The sequence below is a fragment of the Dryobates pubescens genome, chromosome 2 (assembly GCF_014839835.1).
Source record: "Dryobates pubescens isolate bDryPub1 chromosome 2, bDryPub1.pri, whole genome shotgun sequence".
Lineage (NCBI taxonomy): Eukaryota > Metazoa > Chordata > Aves > Piciformes > Picidae > Dryobates > Dryobates pubescens.
The window spans coordinates 17,578,894-17,600,041 of NC_071613.1; the positions used below are offsets into that span (position 1 = coordinate 17,578,894).

Sequence of the window (21,148 nt, forward strand, 5' to 3'; positions counted from 1 at the left end):
AGTCTTATGCTTATCACTGGGGAACAAACTGCTTCCTCTCCACATGCCTTCAAGAGCTTTTCCTTTAGTGCCTTTGCTCAGTGGGACCTGTTAGCAGCTGGCTCCAGAAAGCCTCTGGTTGGTTTTCTCCTGAGACCTCTTCTTTTTGCCAGACTTTCAAAGCATGTCATGAGAAAGGGCCACACTCTAGTCCATGCACCTTACATGCACTCCAGACACCTCTCTTCTGCTCTGGTGAGACCCCTCCTGGAATACTGCAGCCTGGTCTGGAGCCCCCAGCCCAAGGAGGACATGAATCTGATGAAGAGAATCCAGAGGAAGCCAAAAAGATGATCAGAGGGCTGGAGGACCTCTCCTGCCAGGACAGGCTGAGGAGTTGGGGCTGTTCAGCCTGGAGAAGACAAGGCTCCAGGGAGACCTTAGAAGCAGCATTTCAATATGTGAAGGGGACCTACAAGAAGGCTGGGGAGGGACTGCTGTGATAGAGCAAGGGGCAATGGTTTGGAACTAGAGCAGGGTAGATTTTGATTGGACATTTGGAAGAAGTTCTTCACTGTGAGGGTGGTGAGACACTGGAACAGGTTGTCCAGAGCAGTTGTGGATGCTCATCCCTGGAGGTGTTTAAGACCAGGCTGGAGGAGGCTTTGAGCAGCCTGATCCAGTGGGAGGTGTCCTTAACCATGGCAGGGGGGTTGGAACTGGATGATCTTCGAGATCATGTGCCTGATGAGGAGAGGCTGAGAGCCGTGGGGCTGCTCAGTCTGGAGAGGAGACTGAGAGGGGATCTGATCATTGTCTATCAATAGCTGAGGGCTGGGGGTCAGGAGGGAGGGGACAGGCTCTGCTCAGCTGCACCCTGGGATAGGCCAAGGGGCAATGGATGGAAACTCCAGCACAGGAGGTTCCAGCTCAGCAGGAGGAGGAACTTCTGCACTGTGAGGGTCCCAGAGCCCTGGAGCAGGCTGCCCAGAGAGGTTGTGGAGTCTCCTTCTCTGGAGCCCTTCCAGCCCCACCTGGATGTGTTCCTGTGTGCCCTGTGCTGGAGTCTCTGCTCCTGCTCTGGCAGAGGGGTTGGACTGGATGATCTCTTTGGGTCCCTTCCAACCCCTGACCTCCTGTGCTCCTTTGATCCCTTCCAGCTCAAGCCACTCTGTGATTTGATTGTACTCAGCTGGGACAGTTGGTCAAAAAATGAGAGCAGAGTTTGTGTGTGCAGTGTAGGTCAACAAACAAAGTGTGTAATGTTCAGAGTGAGGATGTGCAGTAACCATTTTAGTGTCTTAGATTAGCTGTTTTCTTCCATTTGATGTTTTTCCTTATGAAATGAGTGTTGTGGTTAACCACTGGCCTCATAGTTCATAATGGCCTAAGAATAAATACATAGTTGATAGGATCCCAGAATGCTTTGGGGTGGAAGGGACCTCCAAAGGTCATCCAGGCCAACCTCCCTGCAGTGAGCAGGGACACCCTCCACTGGATCATGTCATGGAAATAAGTCAGTACATAATTTTGTCCATAACATCACACCTGTGTTACTGACATTGTGCTTCTGCAGTGTAAGAAGGAAACAAACTGAGCCATTGGAGACATTTGGCTGTAAAGTGGATATTGAAATGTGCAGACAGCTGTGAACGGGTTTGAACCTGCAGCATTCAGGCTGCATTGCAGTTGCATTGCATTCAGGAGCAGCTGAGGGAGCTGGGGTGGTTTAGTCTGGAGAAGTGGAGGCTGAGAGGAGGCCTCATTGCTATCTGTGACTGCCTGAAAGGAGGTTGCAGTGGAGGAAGGAAGGAAAGGAAGTGACCTGAAATTGTGCCAGGGGAGGCTTAGGTTGGAGATGAGGAAAAACTTCTTTCCTGAAAGGGTGGTCAGGGATTGGAACAGGCTGCCCAGGGAGGTGGGGGAGCCCCAACCCTGTATGAACATGGCACTTTGGGCCATGGTTGAATGGCAGCGGTCAGAGATCAGGAGCAATTTGCTTTCTGCCAGGGTGCTCAGGCATTGGCACAGGCTGCCCAGGGAGGTGGTGGAGTCACCATCCCTGCAGGTGTGGAGATGGCGCTTTGGGCCATGGTTCGATGGTGGTATGGGGATGGTGGTTGGACTGGGTGACCAACCAGCAACAACCCTGTGGGTCCATGAAATGTGAAGGATTTGCTGATGCTTCCCTGCAGTGAAGCAAGAGGATCAAAAGGCTTTTCTTGCAATCCACATCCCTCTCCCTCCTAGCAGGCCACAGCTCGCTGGGAGCGCGCCTGCGGCCCGCCTGCGGCACGTTCCTCCCTCCGTGCCGGTGAGCTGCTCTCGGTGTTTGCGCACAGCAGCAGTGCCTTGTTCTCCGTGTGTGTGTGCACACTGACAGGAGCCGGTGCCTCTCCTTCTCTCCTGCAGCCAACACCAGGGCCCGCAGCAACGAGTTCGCGGCGCGGAGCGGCCTGCGGCGGTACGACTACGTCCTGCACCCGCGCACCACCGGCTTCACCTGCGTGGTTCAGCGCCTGCGGCAAGGTAACCTGTCGGGCCCCGCGCCTCGCCCGAGCGGCAGCATCCTCCAGTCCCAGAGTGGTCTGGGTTGGAAGGCACCTCCAGAGGTCATCCCTGTAAGCAGGGGTGTCTTCCACTAGAGCAGGCTGCTCAGAGCCTTGCTGAGCCTGACCTTGAGTATTGGGCATCTGTCGCTGGGCCAAGTTGCAGAGGCTGCAGAATTAACCAGGTTGGAAGAGACCTCGGAGATCATCCAGTCCAACCTGTCACCCAGCACCATCTCATCAACCAAACCATGGCACCAAGGGCCTCAGCCAGGCCCCTCTTAGAACACCTCCAGGGATGGGGACTCCACCACCTCCCTGGGCAGCACATCCCAAGGGCCAATCTCTCTTGCTGGGAAGAATTTCTTCCTCACCTCCAGCCTAAACCTCCCCTGGCACAGCTTGAGACTGTGTCCTCTTGTTCTGGTGCTGGGTGCCTGGGAGAAGAGACCAACCCCCACCTGGCTACAACCTCCCTTCAGGGAGTTGGAGAGAGCAAGAAGGTCTCCCCTGAGCCTCCTCTTCTGCAGGCTAAGCAGCCCCAGCTCCCTCAGCCTCTCCTCACAGGGCTGTGCTCCAGACCTCCTCCAGCCTAGCCTTGAACACCTCCAAGGATGGGGTCTCAACTACCTCCCTGGGCACCCTTTTGGAGTGTTCTACAGTCACTAAGGACGACTGGGCATAACTGACTCACCACTCTTCACTCTCTCCTTCCCAAAGTTAGAGTTCACAGAGTGGTAGTGGTTGGAAGGGACCTTTGGAGAGCACTGAGTCCAATCCCCTGCCAAGGCAGGGTCACCTAGGGCAAGTCACACAGGAACACATCCAGATAGGTGTTGAAAGTCTCCAGAGAAGGGACTTGACAGCCTCTCAGAGCAGCCTGCTCCAGAGTTCCAGCACCCTCACAGTAAAGAAGTTTTTCCTGATACTGAGGTGGAGCTTCCTGTGTTCTAGCTAGTGTCCATTGCCCCTCATCACAGGGCATGAATGAGAGGAGGCTGGCCCCATGCTCTTGATACCCACCTTTGACACCCTTGGAGCCACTCATCAGGTCCTCCCTCAGCCGTCTCAGGACGAACCAGCCCCAGGTCTCTCAGCCTTTCCTCATCAGATAGGTGTTCCAGTCCCTTCATCATCCTCATAGCACTCCCTTGGACACTCTCCAGTAGTTCCCTGTCCCTGCTGGACTGGGGAACCCAGAACTGGGCACAGTACTCCAGATGTGGTCTCACCAGGGCAGAGCAGAGCAAATGTATGAGTGAAGACAATAAACCTGTGCAGCAGATAGAAAGTGACTTCTTTATAGGCTTGTTCTTTGGGGAGAAGCGATTCCAGATCATTAACACATGCTGGTTTTGCTGACTGCCAAGGGAAGAAGACTCAAGTTACTCAAAAGAATAAAGACCTGCTGGTTGTTTTCTCTTGCTGGAATCTTTCCTTGGCCTTTGGAAGCAGAGCTGGCTTGCATTGTGCCTGATTCCTGCTGATCAGATCTCCTACAATGAACAGCTTGATGTGTTGTCCAGCTGGGCCACATATCAACCTGACCCTGTTTGTTTTGTGAGGCACTGGGTGGTGGACATCTCATTTTAGCCTCCTGAATGTTTCATACTCAATTTGCTGCAGTCCAAAAAGAAAGAAAGAAATTGCCACAGACCATTTCAAAAGCTTTGCTTTACTTGCAGCTTGTCAGCACCAGGTTAATCCTCTCCAGAATAATCTTTCTAGCCTGGAATAAATTTGCAGCTGAAGGAATGTTTTCCACTCACAACATTATCAACTTACCAAAGGAAAAACAGAACTCCCCAGGCCAGGCAGGATTCTGTGCTTGCTGCAGGAAGGAGCCTGGTGGTCCTGCAGCCCTTTTGCTTTTCTCCTCCTGACTGCATGAGACGTCTTGCAAAGGAGGCTGTTGGGTTCCAGAGGCTGCTTAACTGATTTATGTACTACAAAGCTGGGGAAAACCCCAAACCACTCCAAGATTGTCATTTCATTTCATTTCATTTCATTTCATTTCATTTCATTTCATTTCATTTCATTTCATTTTTAATCACAGAATCATCCAGGTTGGACAAGACCCCTGAGACCACCAGGTGCAAGCATTAACCCTGCTCTGCCAAGTTCACCACCAAACCAGATTGCTAAGTGCCACATCTAAAAACCTCCAGGGATGGTGACTCAACCACCTCCCTGGGCAGCCTGTTCCAGTGCTTGGCTGCTCCTTCAGTGAAACAATGATTCCTAATGTCTGCAGTTTGAGGCTGTTCCCTCTTGTTCTATCACCAACTACCTGTGAGAAGAGACCAGCCCCTACCTCTCCATATTGTCCTTTCAGGTAGTTGAAGAGGGTGATAAGGTCTCCTCTCAGCCTCCTCATCCTCAACCTAAACAGCCCCACTTCCCTCAGCTGCTCTTCGACAGACTCATTCTCTAGGCCATCAGGTTGAGAGAGGAGATTCTGCCCCTCTGCTCTGCTCTGCTGAGACCTCACCTGGACTATTGTGTCCAGCTGTGGGACTCCCAACAGAAGTGAGACCTGGACCTGATGGAGCAGGTCCAGAGGGAGGGCCACAAAGATGATCAGAGTGAAGACAGGCTGAAAGAATTGGAGCTGTTCATCCTGGTGAAGAGAAGGCTCTGGGGAGACCCTGAGTTGCATTTCAATATCTGAAGCGGACCTACAGATAGGCTGGGGAGGGACTGTTCAGAAGGGCTTGGAGTGACAGGACGAGGGACAATGGTTTGAAACTGGAGCAGGGGAGATTTAGGTTGGACATCAGGAGGAAGTTCTTCATGGTGGTGAGACACTGGAACAGGCTGCCCAGGTGTGTGGTTGAGGCCCCATCCCTGCAGGCATTCATAAGCAGCCTTGATGTGTCCCTGGGCAGCCTGCTCTAGTTGGAGGTGTCCCTGCTGAGTGCAGGGGGGTCAGGTAAGGTGACTTTCCAGGGTCCCTTCCAGCCCCATGCAATCTGTGACCCTGTGACTTTTTTGTACCACTAGGGTGACTGTGAGGGGGTTGGACTGGATGACCTTTTGCAGTCCCTGCCAACCGAGAGCATTCTATGATCTCTTTAACCACCTCTTAAAATCATGTGTAATCCTTTTGTGAAGCCTGGAATTGAGTAGATGCTGTGTGTGGAGCCAGGTTTTGGCAGATCATTTCCTCCTACAGAGAGATCAGAAAATGACAAAAATGTGCAGGACTTTGGCACAGGCTTTTGTGGAAGCATGCCTTTAGCAGTGGTAATTCAAACCAGCCATGGTTTATGCAGTGTTCTTGGAGATCATGGAATCATAGAATGGCTCAGGCTGGAACAGACCTCAGAGATCATCTACTCCAACCCCCCTGCCATGGGCAGGGAAAACTCTCAACTAGGCTTCGTTGCTCAAGGCCTCATCCAGCCTGGCCTTAAACACCTTCAGGGAGGGGACATCCACAACCACTCTGAGCAGCCTATTCCAGAGTCTCAGCACCCTCCTACTGAAGAACTTCTTCCTAAGATCCAGTCTAACCCTGCTCTCCCTCAGCTTCAAACCACTCCCCCCTGTCCTGTTTCTAGACAGCCTTATGCAAAGTCCCTCTCCAGACTTCTTGTAGGATCCCTTCAGGCATTGGAAGGCAGCTCTAAGGTCCCCCCTGAGCCTTCTCTTCTGCAGGCTGAACACCCCCAGCTCCCTCAGCCTATGCTCATAGCAGAGGTGTTCCAGCCCTTGCATTATCTCTGTAGCCCTCCTCTGGCCTCATTGCAGCAGTTCTACATCCTCCTTATGATAGGGACATGAGACCTGGGCACAGTATTGGAGGTGAGGTCTCAGCAGAGCAGAGCCCAGGGGCAGAATCCCCTCTCCTGCCCTGCTGGCCACATTCCTCTGCCTGCAGCCCAGCACACAGCTGCCTGCTGGGCTGCAGGAGGGCACTGCATGAGGGGAGCTTCTCGAGGTGAAGGCTCCAGATACTTCTGTGCAAGGTCAGGAGGTTCATCAGGAATTAAGTCTGGCTCTTCAGGCCTGTCTGTACTTTTATGAAGCTGTTTGGTTTTTTTCCAGGGTCCCACAGGACCTGGAAATCTCAGATGGCTCAAAGGTCCAGTGTCCAGGAGATGGAAATGATTTGATTCAATGTTGTCTGGATTCCTTGAATTCCATGTCTGATCTTGGCACAAAGTCTGTCATTGTAGCCAAATGGTCTGTTCAGAGAAACTGCTTGTTTACAAATGTTTGCTTAAAGCTGCCTCATGGCTTCTGGGTAACTTCTCAGGACTAAGTAAACATGAAGTGTTAAGCCAGAGCTAAGCTTTTAAAGCCTCCTTAGAAGAGCAGTCATACTTTTGCAGGCAGTCATTGCTGTCAGCATTAAATATTCACTGACCCCTTCTTGACACTTCCTCTCCATCCATCAGCAATCTTTAATCATAGGATCACAGAGTGGTCTGGGGTGGGAGGGACCTCCAAAGGTCACCCAGTCCAACCCCCTCTGCAGTCAGCAGGGGCATCCTCCACTGGATCAGGTTGCCCAGAGCCCTGTAGAGCCTGACCTTGAGTATCTCCAGGGATGCAGGGTCACACAGGAACACATCCAAATGGGTCTTGAAAACATCTAGGGAGGGAGACTCCACAACCTCTCCAGACAGTCTGCTGCAGGGCTCCACCACCCTCATTTTGAGGTGGCACCTCCTGTGTTCCAGCTTGTACCCACTGTTCCTTGTGCTGCCATTGGGCACCACTGAAAAGAACCTGGCACCTTCATCTTGGCACCCACCCCTCAGATATTGTAGGCATTGATCAGATCTCCTCTCAGCCTTCTCCTCTCCATACTAAACAGCCCCATGTCACTCAGCCTTTCTTCATAGGAGAGATTTTCAAGTCCCTTCATTGTCCTCTTGTGTGTAGCAAAGGCACAGGACATGGAAAGGCCTCACACCAAGTGACATCAAAGGCTGGATCTGTTGTTTTAACATAAGCTCTCTATTACAGGAAGGATCTGGAGGTGCTGGAAGGTGTCCAGAGAAGGGCAACGAGGAGGAGCAGAGGGCTGGAGCTGCTCTGCTGTGAGCACAGACTGAGGGAGTTGGGGTTGTGCAGGCTGGAGAGGAGAAGGCTCCCAGGAGACCTCATTGTGGCCTTCCAGGATCTGCAGGGGGCTCCAAGAAAGCTGGGGAGGGACTTTTGAGGGTGTCAGGGGGTGATAGGACTGGGGGGGATGGAGCAAAAGTAGAAGTGGGGAGATTGAGATTGGCTGTGAGGAAGAAGTTGTTCCCCCTGAGGGTGGTGAGAGCCTGGCACAGGCTGCCCAGGGAGGTGGTGGAAGCCTCCTGCCTGGAGGTGTTTGCAGCCAGGCTGGAGGTGGCTGTGAGCAACCTGCTGTAGTGTGAGGTGTCCCTGCCCATGGCAGGGGGTTGGGACTGGCTGAGCCTTGAGGTCCCTTCCAGCCCTGACAATTGTGTGACTCTATGAAGAAGCTACATTCCCCCCTCTTGGGACTGGTTTGAGTCCCAGAGCGCTGTGCTGGGCCCCTGCCAGGCGCTGTGTGGGCTTTGGTGTGGCTGCAGCTTGCCCATGGCCAGCACAGCCTCTCTCAGAGCAGCTCCTGCCTGCTGCTGTGCTGGTTGCTCAGGGCATGTGTAAACCAAAAGCAGTCTGCTTTGGAAATAGGGAAATGTAAGTGGCCACATGGGCTTTAACCTCAGGCCCTCAGTCAGCTAATTCCAGCCCATATGTCAGCTGGATTTTCAGGGCTTAAGCAGCAGCTGCAGGCCCTGGGTCCTCACTGTAAGGAAATTCTTTCCTCCCATTTGATGTTGTTTGTGTTTTCTTTTCTCCTCTGTGCATGCCTGCCTCCAAGAGTTATGTTCCTGTGTAGGCTGAAATTAACTCTTGTGAAAGACCTTGGGGCTGTTTTGAGCTGAAAATGCTGTAGTGGAGCATCACTGCTTGGTTGAACTTGTGCTTGTGAACTTGTGGCACTGCTGAGGCTGTGCCTTGAATACTGGGCTCAGTTTTGGGGCCCTCACTGCAGGAAGGACACTGAGGGGCTGGAGAGTGTCCAGAGAAGGGCAACAGAGGTGGTGAGGAGCAGCTGAGGGAACTGAGGTTGTTTCATCTGCAGGAGAGGTGGCTGAGGGAAAACCTCCTTGCTCTCTACAGCTCCCTGAAAGGAGGTTGAAGTGAGCTGGGGGTTGGTCTCTTCACCCTAGTGTCAGGTGATAGCATGAGGGGATGTGACATGAAACTGTGGAGGCTTAGGTTGGAGGGCAGGAAAAAAACCTTTCCTGAAAGGGTGGTCAGGGATTGGAACAGGCTGCCCAGGGAGGTGGTGGAGTCCCCATCCTGTGTTGAAGATGGCACCTTGGGACATGGTTACAAGGCAGTGGTGCTCTGAGGCTGACAGTTGGACAGGATGATCTTAGAGGTCTTCTCCAACTGAGACTACTCTGTGACTCTGTTCTCTGTGATTGAGTCCTGTGCAGTAAAGAGCAAAGCCTTTGGTGCAGCTGGCAGGCCTTTTCTTTCTTTTGTGTGGTGGTAGAAAATCCATAATCAATTAGCTCATTTGCAAACCAACCAAACCCAAGCAACCAGCAGCCAGACCTTGTTCCAAGCAGCACTTCTATCAGCAGCACATCGGCCAGGCTCAGCGGGGCAGAAAAGCAGATGCAAGCTGTTGTGCTCTCCTGTGAATGCTGACAGTTGTCTCTGGGCTCTGGGAAAGGGCAGCTTGACTTGTTCCAGACTCCTCTTAACCAGTGATGATTACCATACCTTGCAAACATCTGCATGTGCTGGCTTTGACCTGCTCCTCAGAACGAGCCCGAGCTTTCTGGGAGCTGTTTCCTGGCCTTCGGTACAGGCTGACGTTTCTGTTGCTCTCCCCCCGTCAGACCAGATGTGGCTGACATGACAGCAGCCTGCAGCTTCTAACGTCGCTGGGATGCCTGGAGTGATGAGGAGGGAGGTGTCCAGGGCACGCCTCTGCATCACTGAAGATTGAAACATGTTAAGTGTATGTATGCAAATGCTCAAGTTGTGCCAGGGGAGGTTTGGGTTGAAGATCAGGAAAAATTCCTTCCCTGAGAGAATGGTCAGGGACTGGCTGCCCAGGGAGTCACCAGCCCTGGAGGTGCTCAAGAAACCTGTGGCCATGGCACTCTGGGACACTGGCCATGGGTGTTGGGCTGATGGTTGGACTTGATCTTAGAGGTCTTTTTCACCTTTAGTGCTTCTATGAGTCTCATGTCCTTCTGGAGCAGCTCTACACTATTGCCTCACCTTTGTGGCAAACAGTCCATCATGGATTCATGGAATGGTTTAGGTTGGAAGGGACCTTAAAGATCATCCAGTTCCAGCCCCCCCAAGGGCAGGGACACCTCCCACTAGACCAAGTTGCTTATGGTGTCATTCAGCCTGGCCTCGAACACTGCCAGGGAGGAGGCAGCTACAGCCTCTGTGATCAACCTGTGCCAGTGTCTCACCACCCTCACTGTCAAGGGTTTCTTCATCATCTCCAGTCTCAATCTGCCCTCCTCAAGCTTCAGTCCATTCCCTCTCACTCTGTCACTGCAAGTCCTTGTAAAAAAGTCCCTCCACAGCTCTCCTGTAGCCTCCCTCAGCTACTGGAAGGCTTTGAGATCTCTTGGAGCCTTCTCTTCTCCAGGCTGAACAGCCCCAGCTCTCCTAGCCTGTCCCCAAAGGGCAAGTCCTCCATCCCTTATCCTTGTGGCCTCCTCTGGACCTGCTCCAGCAGCTCCATGTCCCTCTTATGCTGGGGGCACCAGAACTGGATGCAGTAGGGGTCTCACAGGATCATCTTTTCAGTCCTCCTGTGAAGGACTGGGTTTCTCCACACCATTCTTTCTGCTCATCCCCATCCTTTCCTCTTTCCATTCATTGTCTGTTCAGAGAAGGAGCAGAGCCTTGCCCTGGGAGCTTTATGGTGGATTGGTGTAAGAGTCACTGCCACCTGGACACGTTGCTGTTTGGGTCACACATCTAATGGCACTCCCCAGAAACATTGCAGGTTCTGTCTTATGGAGCCTATCAAGATCCACCTACTGCAACAGTCCCTTCCCACTCTGATGTGAGTCAGGGCTTGCCCCAGGCAGACAGGCCATGCAGATGGCTTTCCTTTCACCTCCACACAGGTTAGTAATCGTCGCTGTGGTGACCACATCACAAAGCTGCTGTTTGCCAGCAGTTTCCCCGCTGTGGCGTTAGAGGTTTCCACTGTTGTGCCTTAACTCAGAACACAGAGTATCTGTGGCAACAGTGGGGTCATGTTTGGCAGATGTGGGCTTTGTTAGTTGCTTCAGCTGGAGGGCTGGAATGAGGTTAGCTCATCAGTCCTGACCGTAGCTAGGAGGCTTGGCTGCAGCTGGGCTCAGCCCCCACCTCCAGTACTGTGTCCAGTGCTGCTGTCCCCAGCAGGAGAAGCACACAGAGCTGTGGGACTGCCAAGAGGAGGAGGGCTGCCAAGGTGATCCAAGGGCTGGAGCAACTTTGCTGGGAGGACAGGCTGAGGGGGCTGGGGGTGTTCAGCCTGGAGGAAAGAAGACTCCAGGGGGGGATCTTAGAGCTGCCTTCCAATGCCTGAAGGGATCCTGCAGGAAGGCTGCAGAGGGATTTGTCCTGAGGGTGTCTAGAGCCAGGGACAAGGGGGAATGGTTTGAAGCTGAGGCAGAGCAGGGTTAGAGTGGATCTTCGCAAGAGGTTTTTCAGTACAAGCGTGGTGAGACTCTGAAATAGGTTTCCCAGGGAGGTTGTGGATGTCCTCTCCCTGGGAGTGTTCAAGGCCAGGTTGGATGAGGCCTTGAGCAGCCTGGGCTAGCTGAGAGGTGTCCCTGCCCATGAGAGGGGTGTTGAAATAGATGATCTCTGGGGTCTCTTCCAACCTGAGCCATTCTGGGGTTCTTTGGAAACAGAATTGGTTTGTTGTGAGCTGAGTAGGTACTTCTGCTTTCTTCTTTTAATCTAACATTGCCTCCTCTTCAAGGTGTTGTTGCAGAAGGTCCCTTCCAATCCCAACCATTCTGTGACTCTCTGAAGTATTTTCTTGCTGTGTGTCCTGAAGCAAGCACTCCCTGGCATTTAGCATGGCTGCAGCAGGGAGCAGTTAAGCTGCAGCTGCCTCCAGCAGGGCACTTTGCATGTCCACAGCACTGCAAAACCTGCTCAGAATGCATTCCAGACCGTGCTGAGAGGTGGGGGAGCTTCACCACTCTATTTATGCTACCCATGGAGCTGACAGGTTCAGTTGACATTGCACCCTGAGCCACGCAGGTAGGCTGCACTCCAAGTGTAGACAGAATTCCTGGTACCTAATCTCAGCCTTCTCCATCAGGAGAGAAGGAATATTCTCTTCCTTCAAGGGGTAAATTCTCCTGGCTTCCAGCCTTGTGCCCCTCTGCATCCTGGCACGTGCTGTAATCAGCACTGCCTCCTCTTCAAGGTGTTTTGTCACAGGGCTGTTCTGGCTGGTCCTGCTCTTTGGCTGGGTGGTGACCTGCAAGTGTGTGTAGCAAGGTGTGGCTGTGGTCAGGCTTGGTCAGAGCCTCTCTGAGAGGGTGTTTGGAAAGGCTGGCTGGCTGGCTGCCGCGTTCAGGAGGTTCGTGTTTCCCTCTGGTGTGACTCTCAGCAGCACAATGAAGCTTAGCACAGGGTCTTGCAATACTCTTGGTGCTCCCCTGAGCCTGCAGGCAGCACCAAGCAGCCCTTTGTGGGCTTGGTCACTGCACTCCTTTGTGACAGGCTCAATACTGATGCAGTTCTTTACAATGAGAGTGGTGAAATACTGGAACAGGTCGCCCAGGGATGTGGTTGAGGCCACAGGGTCAGACTTGATGTGGCCCTGGGTAACCTGCTCCAGTTGGATGGGTCCCTGCTGGTGGCAGTGGGGTTGGACAAGATGACCTTTGAGGGTCCCTTCTAACCTGATTTGGGTCCGTGTTGGAGCACTGAGCTTTCTGGTTGAATTTAAAGGCTTAGGGCTTCAGGACAGGCAGTAGATAATGAGCCTGGGGTAAAGTTCAAGTTTATTCATTACTGCTCTTCCTTCTCAGCCACTGATCCATGAATGTGCAGGTGATATTGGTTAGCCTGGCAGCCTAGTTAATTAGTGCTGAAGCTGAAAATAAGCAGAGGAGCAGTATTGATACCTATTTATTTCACATGCCATTACCCATTTCTTGGCTCTGTTTATTACTAAGGGAGGTAATTGCTTTGAGCTTTCCTGAGGTATGAGACCCAGGGAGGTTCTCCTCCCACTCTGCTCTGCCCTGCTGAGACCTCACCTGGAATCTTGCATCCAGTTCTGGGATCCCCAGCTCAAGGGGGAAAGGGATCTGCTGGAGAGAGTCCAATGGAGGGTTACAATGATTATTAGGGGACTGCAGCACTGCCCTGTGAGGAGAGGCTGAGAGCCCTGGGGCTGCTTAGTCTGCAGAGGAGAAGACTGAGAGGGGATTGAATCAATGTCTATCAATAGCTGAGGGCTGGGGGTCAGGAGGGAGGGGACAGGCTCTGCTCACTTGCTCCCTGGCATAGGCCAAGGGGCAATGGATGGAAACTCCAGCACAGGAGGTTCCAGCTCAGCAGAAGGAGGAACTTCTGCCCTGGGAGGGTCCCAGAGCCCTGGAGCAGGCTGCCCAGAGAGATTGTGGAGTCTCCTTCTCTGGAGCCTTTCCAGCCCCATCTGGATGTGTTCCTGTGTGCCCTGTGCTGGATCCTATGGTCCTGCTCTGGCAGGGGGGTTGGACTCCATGATCTTCAGAGATCCCTTCCAAGCTCCAGCATCCTGTGATCCTGTGAGCTTCAGCTATGAGATGATGCTTCCTGATGTGTTTTGTTAGCAAAGCAGTAGCACCTACAGGCTGAACAGGCTCATCCCAAACCATGGTCCCTTCCTAGAGCAGGTTCTCAGCCATGATTGATGGGTTCTCCACTCATCCACTTCTGGCAGACACCAGCTGCTTTCATTTCCAGCTGTGTTAAAGTTGCTGTAGATGTATTTTATCTGTTCCTGGTGTCACTTTTCTAGATGAGGAATTGCTGACAGGGAAAAAGGTCCAGGGAGCATCATTTCAGTTCCTGGAAATGTTTGACTTCTCAAGCTGTTCAGATACAGCCCCCAAATCTCTGTGATCATAACAAAACCTCAGCCTCAACTTGTACCAGGGGAAGCTTAGGTTGGATATTAGGACAAATGTCTTCACTGAAATAGTGGTCAGGCACTGGGATGTGCTGCCCAGGGAGGTGGTGGAGTCCCCATCCCTGGAGGTGTTCAAAGGACAAGTTGATGTGGGACTTCAGGGCATGGTCTAGTGCTCATGGAGGTGTTGGGGAGAGGGCTGGTCCTGATCTTAGAGGTCTTTTCCAACCTTAATGAGTTTAGGATCCTTAACCTTTCAATCTCCTCTGCTTTCAGGATGTGCTGATGTATCATTAAACCTTCAGTAGCTGCTGCAGCTCCAACTCTTCTTCCCTTTGCCTTGCTCCCCATCCCCTGCCATCATTTTCAGGGTGTATCCAAAGGAGCCCAGCACCTTCCCTTCCCGAGCCAGCCCTGCTCCCTGAGCTTGGCAGTCTGCTGCAAGGCTCTGCTCCTGTCCTGCTCTGCTCTGCCAGCTGGGACGCTGAGAGCAGTGCCAGGCTCAGCAGTGCCAGGCTGAGCAGTGCTGGCTGTTGCCATGGCTCCCATTGTGAGCAGCACAGCAGGGCAGGGGAGCTTGGGAAAAATGGTAGTAGAGTGGAAATGCTTTTGAAAATAGATCTTTATCACAACACAAACCTCAGCATCAATTCAGCTCTTCAGCTCAATCAGCATCAGATCTGGAATCTGAACTGTTGCAGCCTGTGGGACTTGGGCAACCTTTTCCTGGCCTGCAGTACTGTGGAGGGCAGGAAGCAAGGTCCTGTCCTTCAGTGCTCTCACTGAAGCAATGGCCAATCCTTGATACCAGTCCAGGCTGCACCAGCACTCAAGTGTGGCCTCCCCAGTGCTGAGCACAGTTGGATGATCCCCTCCCTGGTCCTGCTGGCCACAGTGTTTCTAATACAAGCCAGGATGCCCTTGGCCTCCTTGGCCACCTGGGCAGACTGCTGGCTCATATTTAGTCAACCATCAACCAATAACCCCAGGTCCATTCCCCAAACAGTTCCAGAAGCAGAGACCCAAGAAACCTCCTGGCTGGCTTGTTCCAGTCCCTGACCCTTCACTGTGCTGCTCTGAGCAGAGCCAGCACATCTTGATGGTTCTGGCTTTGCACAGACAGTAAGGACATGGAGCACCTCTGCTCTGAGGACAGACTGAGGGAGTTGGGGATGTGCAGGCTGGAGAAGAGAAGGCTCCAGGGAGACCTCATTGTGGCCTTCCAGGATCTGCAGGGGGCTCCAAGAAAGCTGGGGAGGGACTTTTGAGGGTGTCAGGGAGGGATAGGACTGGGGAGGATGGAGCACAACTAGAAATGGGGAGATTGAGATTGGATGTGAGGAAGAAGTTGTTCCCCATGAGGGTGGTGAGAGCCTGGCACAGGTTGCCCAGGGAGGTGGTGGAAGCCTCCTGCCTGGAGGTGTTTGCAGCCAGGCTGGAGGTGGCTGTGAGCAACCTGCTGCAGTGTGAGGTGTCCCTGCCCATGGCAGGGGGTTGGGACTGGCTGAGCCTTGAGCTCCCTTCCAGCCCTGACAGCTCTGTGACTCTGTGATTAAGGAGAACATCAGAACATGCACAATCAGTAAAAAAGCAGAGAAGTCCTTTCAGAAGTGCTGCACAGGCTGGGGTTTGTGAGCAGTGGCAGGCTTGCACTGCCTCAAGCTGCTATGGGCACTGATGTTGAGAAGCCAAACACAGAAAGGGCAGCCCTTAGGGACACTGAGTCCCATTCCCAATCCTGTAAGAATTAGTGTTCTTTCCATCTGCTTGGGAGCTTTGACAAACCATCCCTCAGAGGCATTCTTTCCTAGCTGCTCTCCAGGTCCATCCTGTCTCAGCGCCACTCTGACTTACCCAACCCTGCCTTCACTTTTCAAAGAATGTGTTCCTGCCAAACCCCCAAAAGCTTCTGACTTCCTCTGAGAGCCCTCTGCTTTGCAGCTTCTGGAGCATGGGCCACAGACATAAATGAAACCTATGCTCAGCAGCCTTGTGGCATCTTCTTTCCTGCCCCTTCCTCTCATACTGGTTAGGCCTTGAGTCCTGTGTCCAGTTCTGGGCTCCTCAGTTTAGGAAAGATGTTGAGCTGCTGGAAGGTGTCCAGAGAAGGGCAACAAAGCTGGGGAGGGGTCTGGAGCATAGCCCTGGGAGGTCAGGCTGAGGGAGCTGGGGTTGCTTAGCCTGCAGAAGAGGAGGCTCAGGGGAGACCTTCTTGCTCTCTCCAACTCCCTGAAGGGAGGTTGTAGCCAAGAGGGGGTTGGTCTCTTCTCCCAGGCACCCAGCACCAGAACAAGAGGACACAGTCTCAAGCTGTGCCAGGGGAGGTTTAGGCTGGACGTGAGGAGAAAGTTCTTCCCAGCCAGAGAGATTGGCCCTTGGGATGTGCTGCCCAGGGAGGTGGTGGAGTCCCCGTCCCTGGAGGTGTTTAAGAAGAGCCTGAATGAGGCCCTTGGTGCCATGGTTTAGTTGATGAGATGGTGTTGGGTGACAGGTTGGACTTGGTGATCTCTGAGGTCCTTTCCAACCTGGCTGATTCTGTGATTCTAGAGGTCCATTGCTGCCTCTTAGCTGGTGGAGAGGAGGAACTCAACGGTGTAGGTACATGTCACTTGGAATCCATTCCAGGGTCCTCTATGGGGATGCTCTGTCTTGATCTGCAAGTCAAGTGACCTCCTGAAGCACTGCATCTTTCTGGACATAAGGGAAAAAATGTTCCCAGCCAGAGTGGTCAGGGACTGGAATGTGCTGCCCAGGGAGATGGTGGAGTCCCCAAGCCTGGCTGTGTTTGAAGGTGGTTTGGATGTGGTGCTTGGGGCTCTGGTTTAGGGGTGAGCCTTGTAGGGTAGGGTTCTTGGTTGGACTCGGTGATGCTGAGGCTCTGTTCCAGCCTGAATATTTGTGTGATTCTGTGATCTTCTCGAAGCAAGCAGGAGGATGGGGCTGGACACTCAGGTTGCTTAACTTCAGAGTCTCAGAAGTGAGACTGAATGCAGCCCTCTTGTGGTGCAGGCTTCACAGTGAGGGAACAAAGAGCCTTTGCCAGTGTGCTGCTCCCTGTGCTCAGGAGGACAAACTTCTAACCATTTGCTGCTTTTCAGTTTCAAAGAAAAGGAAAGGGGGAAACAACTGTCAGAATAGAGATCAGGGCTCTCAGGTTGGTTGGCTATGAGAGAAGCTATGAAGTAAGCTCCATCAGCTGCTGTGTTTGCTGGAAGGGCCCAGGGAGTGAATGGGAGGAATTGAGCTGTGTGTGTGTCCAGGAGGAGTTGGGAGTATCTGCCTGTGAGGCTGGGAGTGTTGCCTTGGTTTTCCAACATCCTCCAGGAGCTCTTTTGCAGCAGCTCTCTCCATGTCAGCCTCTCAAAGTGTTTGGCTATCCACAAACCTCTTCTTTAAGCGTTTGCATTGCTGTAGCAGAGGAGCTGTGACAAATGGGACAGGGTGGAAGTAGTGGAGGGAGGGAGGGAGGGAGGGGGGAAGAAGGTGGGGGAGGGAAAAGGGGAAGAAAGGGGTAAGAGAGGAAAGGAGGGGAGGGAGGGAGGAATGGAGGAAGGAGAGAGTGAGGGAGGAGAGGAGGGAGAAGGGAGGAAGGAGAGAGTGAGGGAGGAGAGGAGGGAGAAGGGTGGAAGGAGAGAGTGAGGGAGGAGAGGAGGGAGAAGGGAGGAAGGAGAGAGTGAGGGAGGAGAGGAGGGAGAAGGGAGGAAGGAGAGAGTGAGGGAGGAGAGCAGGGAGAAGGGTGGAAGGAGAGAGTGAGGGAGGAGAGGAGGGAGAAGGGAGGAAGGAGAGAGTGAGGGAGGAGAGCAGGGAGAAGGGAGGAATGGAGGAAGGAAGGAGGGAGGGAGGAGAGGAGGAAGGGAGAAAAGGAGGGATAAAGGAGGAAAGGGAGTGGGGAGGGAGGAAGGAAGGAAGGGAGGGAGGGAGGGAGGGAGGGAGAAAGGAAGGAAGGAAAGGAAGATAAGAAGGAAAGGAATGAAGGAAAGTAAGGAAGGTAGCTAAGGAAGAAAAGAAGGAAAGGAAGAAGAAAGGACAGGAAGGGAAGTGTATGGTTTGACAGCAAAACATCCCACCACAGAAGCTTTTCTGATTGCCAAGTGTCTCTGATCCTGCAGTGCCTTTCATTCCTGCACTGTACTTGCACCCTGTGGAAGAGAAATGTCACGCTGCTCTGGGGGGGTTCTGCCTTCCTGGAATTTCCTGAGTGTATCTGCATGGACAACCCCCCAAGCCTTATCCTGAGAAGGGAGCATCAGCATCATTGTAAACCCAGCAATATGACTCTAGAGAACAGGCTCTCTGAAGCAAATCAATAAATAAGTGTGTGTATAAACACACTGGGAAAGCAACTCCAAGCAACTGAGAACATCAACAATATGCTGCTGGGGCTTTTGTCACAAGATAAACAAAGGCTGTTAAGAACTGCTCGTAAAAAGCATTTTGTCTGCCACTTGAGCACAGACTGGAGCTAAAATGGAAACTTCTGTGGAGGGGGAGATAGCACTCAGTGAATTGGCATTGGCAATTAGTTTTCCAGTGGTCTGGTGGTGTTAATAATGCAAGAGAAAGGACAGGAGATCCCTCACCCAAGTCAGGATGAAAAGGGGTTTTCATTAGCATTACAATGAACTCTGGGAACTGGCTATGCTTACTCAGTGGCAAATAAAAAAGCCCCAAACCAACAGAGAAGGTTTGGGGAAGGAACTGTGGTGGATTTTGGGTGGTGTCTAAGTCTGGCTGTTATCAGGAACGGGGCTTAGTGTGGCCTCAGGATCCAGTATCTTTCTCAGGCTGTTATTGTAATTCATGAGATGTTATTTTCAGCAGTGTTTATGATACAGAAGAATGTTCAGAACCAGATGAATCCACCAGGGAGCCTGGTTAAATAGGAATAAACCAAAGGAGTTACAAGAGAAACAAAATGCTGACATGGGGGAGATAAATGATTCTTGCTGCCGTTCCTCCCTGACAGTCTGCTTTGTTCCAAAGCAGGCACCAGGAGCTAATAGAGCTGCATGTTTGTGGGCACGTTTAGAGGAGGATCACAAAGGCCCTGATTTATCCAACCAGGTAAAAGGAGATGGAAGCAATTCAGTCTGGAGGAGCTGATGCTTATCAGCAGAACCTTGGGGCTGAGCGAGATTCATTACAAAGCATTGGATGCAAGTTCGTAGATTATACAATCAGGGAATGGGTTGAAAGGGACCTTAAAGATCATCCAGTTCCAGCCCCTCTGCCATGGGCAGGGACACCTCACACTACAGCAGGTTGCTCAAGGCCTCATCCAGCCTGGCCATGGCACCTCCAGGGAGGGAGCATCCACAACCCCCCTGGGCAACCTGTTCCAGTCTCTCGCCACCCTCACTGGAAAGAATTTCTTCCTCATCTCCAGTCTCAATCTGCCCTCCTCAAGCTTCAATCCCTTCCCTCTCATCCTGTCACAAGCCCTTGTCAAAACTCCCTTCCCAGCTTTCTTGTAGGCCCCTTTTCAGATCCTGGAAGGCCATCATAAGGTCTCTCTAGAACCTTCTTTGTCTCCAGGCTGAACAGCCCCAACAAGTTGCTGATGCTGAATGGATGGAGGATGCAGTATGCCTTTTGCAGCTGCTGTCACCACAGGGCTCTCCTGCTTGTCAGAACCATCAGACTAGCCCAGCATTCCAAGCATGCAGTTCTGCAGAGCATCTGGCATCCCACAGCAGCTCTGGAATTTGCTGCCTTTGCCATTGTGCCCCAGTCCTGAATTCTGTGCTTAGATTCTGAGCCTGATGCCCAGCTCCATCTTTCTCAGCCACTGATGTGTTTCAGGTGGATCCCTGTACATACTATCAGGTATTTGCTCAAGGTCCAAAGCTGGAGTCCTCTCCACTGCAGGGATTCTGCTGAGGCATCTCTTCCTGCACCTCTCTGCAGTAAAGACTCCAAACACTCTTTCAGGCAAGCCTGCTTCACTAAATTGTTGTGGTTCTGTCCTCTCTGCCATTTCCTGATGCCCATGCCCCAGGCAGGTCTGAAAGAGTGTCCAAAGTGGCCTCACTGCTGCTGCAGAAGCCTTTAACCTTCTCTCTTACCACTACCTCCTTGTCTCTGTGTTCACCTGAGAGCAAAGGGAGGAAATGGCCAACTGTGAAGTTTAAGAGAATTAAGAAAGCTCAACCCTCCCTGATTTTGTCTTTGGCCATTGGTGTCTCCTCTCTGTGCACTTCCCACCACGATTTTGCTCCAGCACTGACTGTGCTGTGCAAAGCATTGTGAGTGATTTCCCCTTTACTTCCCCTTTACTCTCCTGAGACCCCCACCTCTAACACTGCACCCAGCTCTGGTGTCCCCAGCCTAAGAAGGGCACAGAGTGAGTCCAGAGGAGGGCCGCAAAGATGATCCAAGGGCTGGAGCACCTCTGCTATGAGCACAGGCTGAGGGAGCTGAGGCTGTTCAGCCTGGAGAAGACTCTAGGAGGACCTCAGAGCTGCCTTCCAGTACCTGAAGGGATCCTGCAGGAAGGCTGCAGAAGGACTTTTCCTGAGGGTGTCTAGAGACAGGCCAAGGGGGATTGGTTTGAAGCTGAGGGAGGGTAGGGTTAGAGTGGATCTTAGGAAGAAGTTCTTCAGTAGGAGGCTGGTGGGGCTGGAATAGATTTCCCAGGGAGGTTATGGATGCCCACTCCCTGCAGGTGTATTAAGGCCAGGTTGGATGAGGCCTTGGGCAGCCAAGTCTAGTTGAGAGGTGTCCCTGCCCCTGACAGGGGTGTTGGAGTAGATGATCTGTAAGGTCTCTTCCAACCCAAGCCATGCTCTGATTTCTGTGTATTCTTCTCTTGAAGCCATAATGTGGCTAGATCTCTCTCCCCAGACTGAAAAATATGATGCTTTACCAACTTCCTCCACTGAAGCCACTCCACATCCAGCACTTCTCAGCAGGTCCCTTCTGTGGCACCTGTGAGGTTTGTGCTCTCTATGCCTCCAGCCAAGGCAGCTGCCCCGGACAGGAGTGTTTGAATCCAGCCTAGAGTGGTGGTTCCTGCCACACGGCAGAGCTCGGCACGGGAGCACATCCAGCTCAGCCTTGCTGAGAGAGCTTTGGGTCCTTGGTCTTGTTCAGTGTAGAATGGCTTCAGGTGGAAGGGTCCTTAGAGCTCATCTGCTCCAAGCTATGGCATTCTGAGTGAAGCTCATGCAGCAGGAGGTTGGGCTCAGTAGTTTCCCACTGTTTACTGAGAGAGGCTGAGAGCAGTTATACAGCAGAGGCAGCCCTGGGTTGCTGCTCTCCACTCTCTAAACACTTGTGAAGAATGAGGTCCTCCCTGCCAGACTTGCTTTCTGGATGACAGCAGGCCAGCTGGTGGCTCTCAAAGGAGTTTGCTTCAAGTGGGTTTTCTGCTTGAATGATCATATCTATTGGATTTGAAGGCAGATCCCTGTGGGGTAAAGCTCCCGGGGGATGTGGGAGCACAAGGCAGTGAGGGACAGGAAGATCTCCAGCAGAA

The 21,148-nt window shown here is 52.5% G+C and overlaps 1 protein-coding gene across 1 annotated transcript in view; it reads left to right on the plus strand.

Annotated features, from left to right (window-relative positions):
- The window catches only part of LCLAT1 (lysocardiolipin acyltransferase 1), a 123,039-nt gene that overhangs the window by 65,377 nt on the left and 36,514 nt on the right, over positions 1–21,148 (plus strand). The window contains exon 5 of the mRNA XM_054171270.1: positions 2,392–2,508. Within this exon, the coding sequence (XP_054027245.1) occupies positions 2,392–2,508 (117 nt within the window). The remainder of the gene's footprint in view (positions 1–2,391; positions 2,509–21,148) is intronic.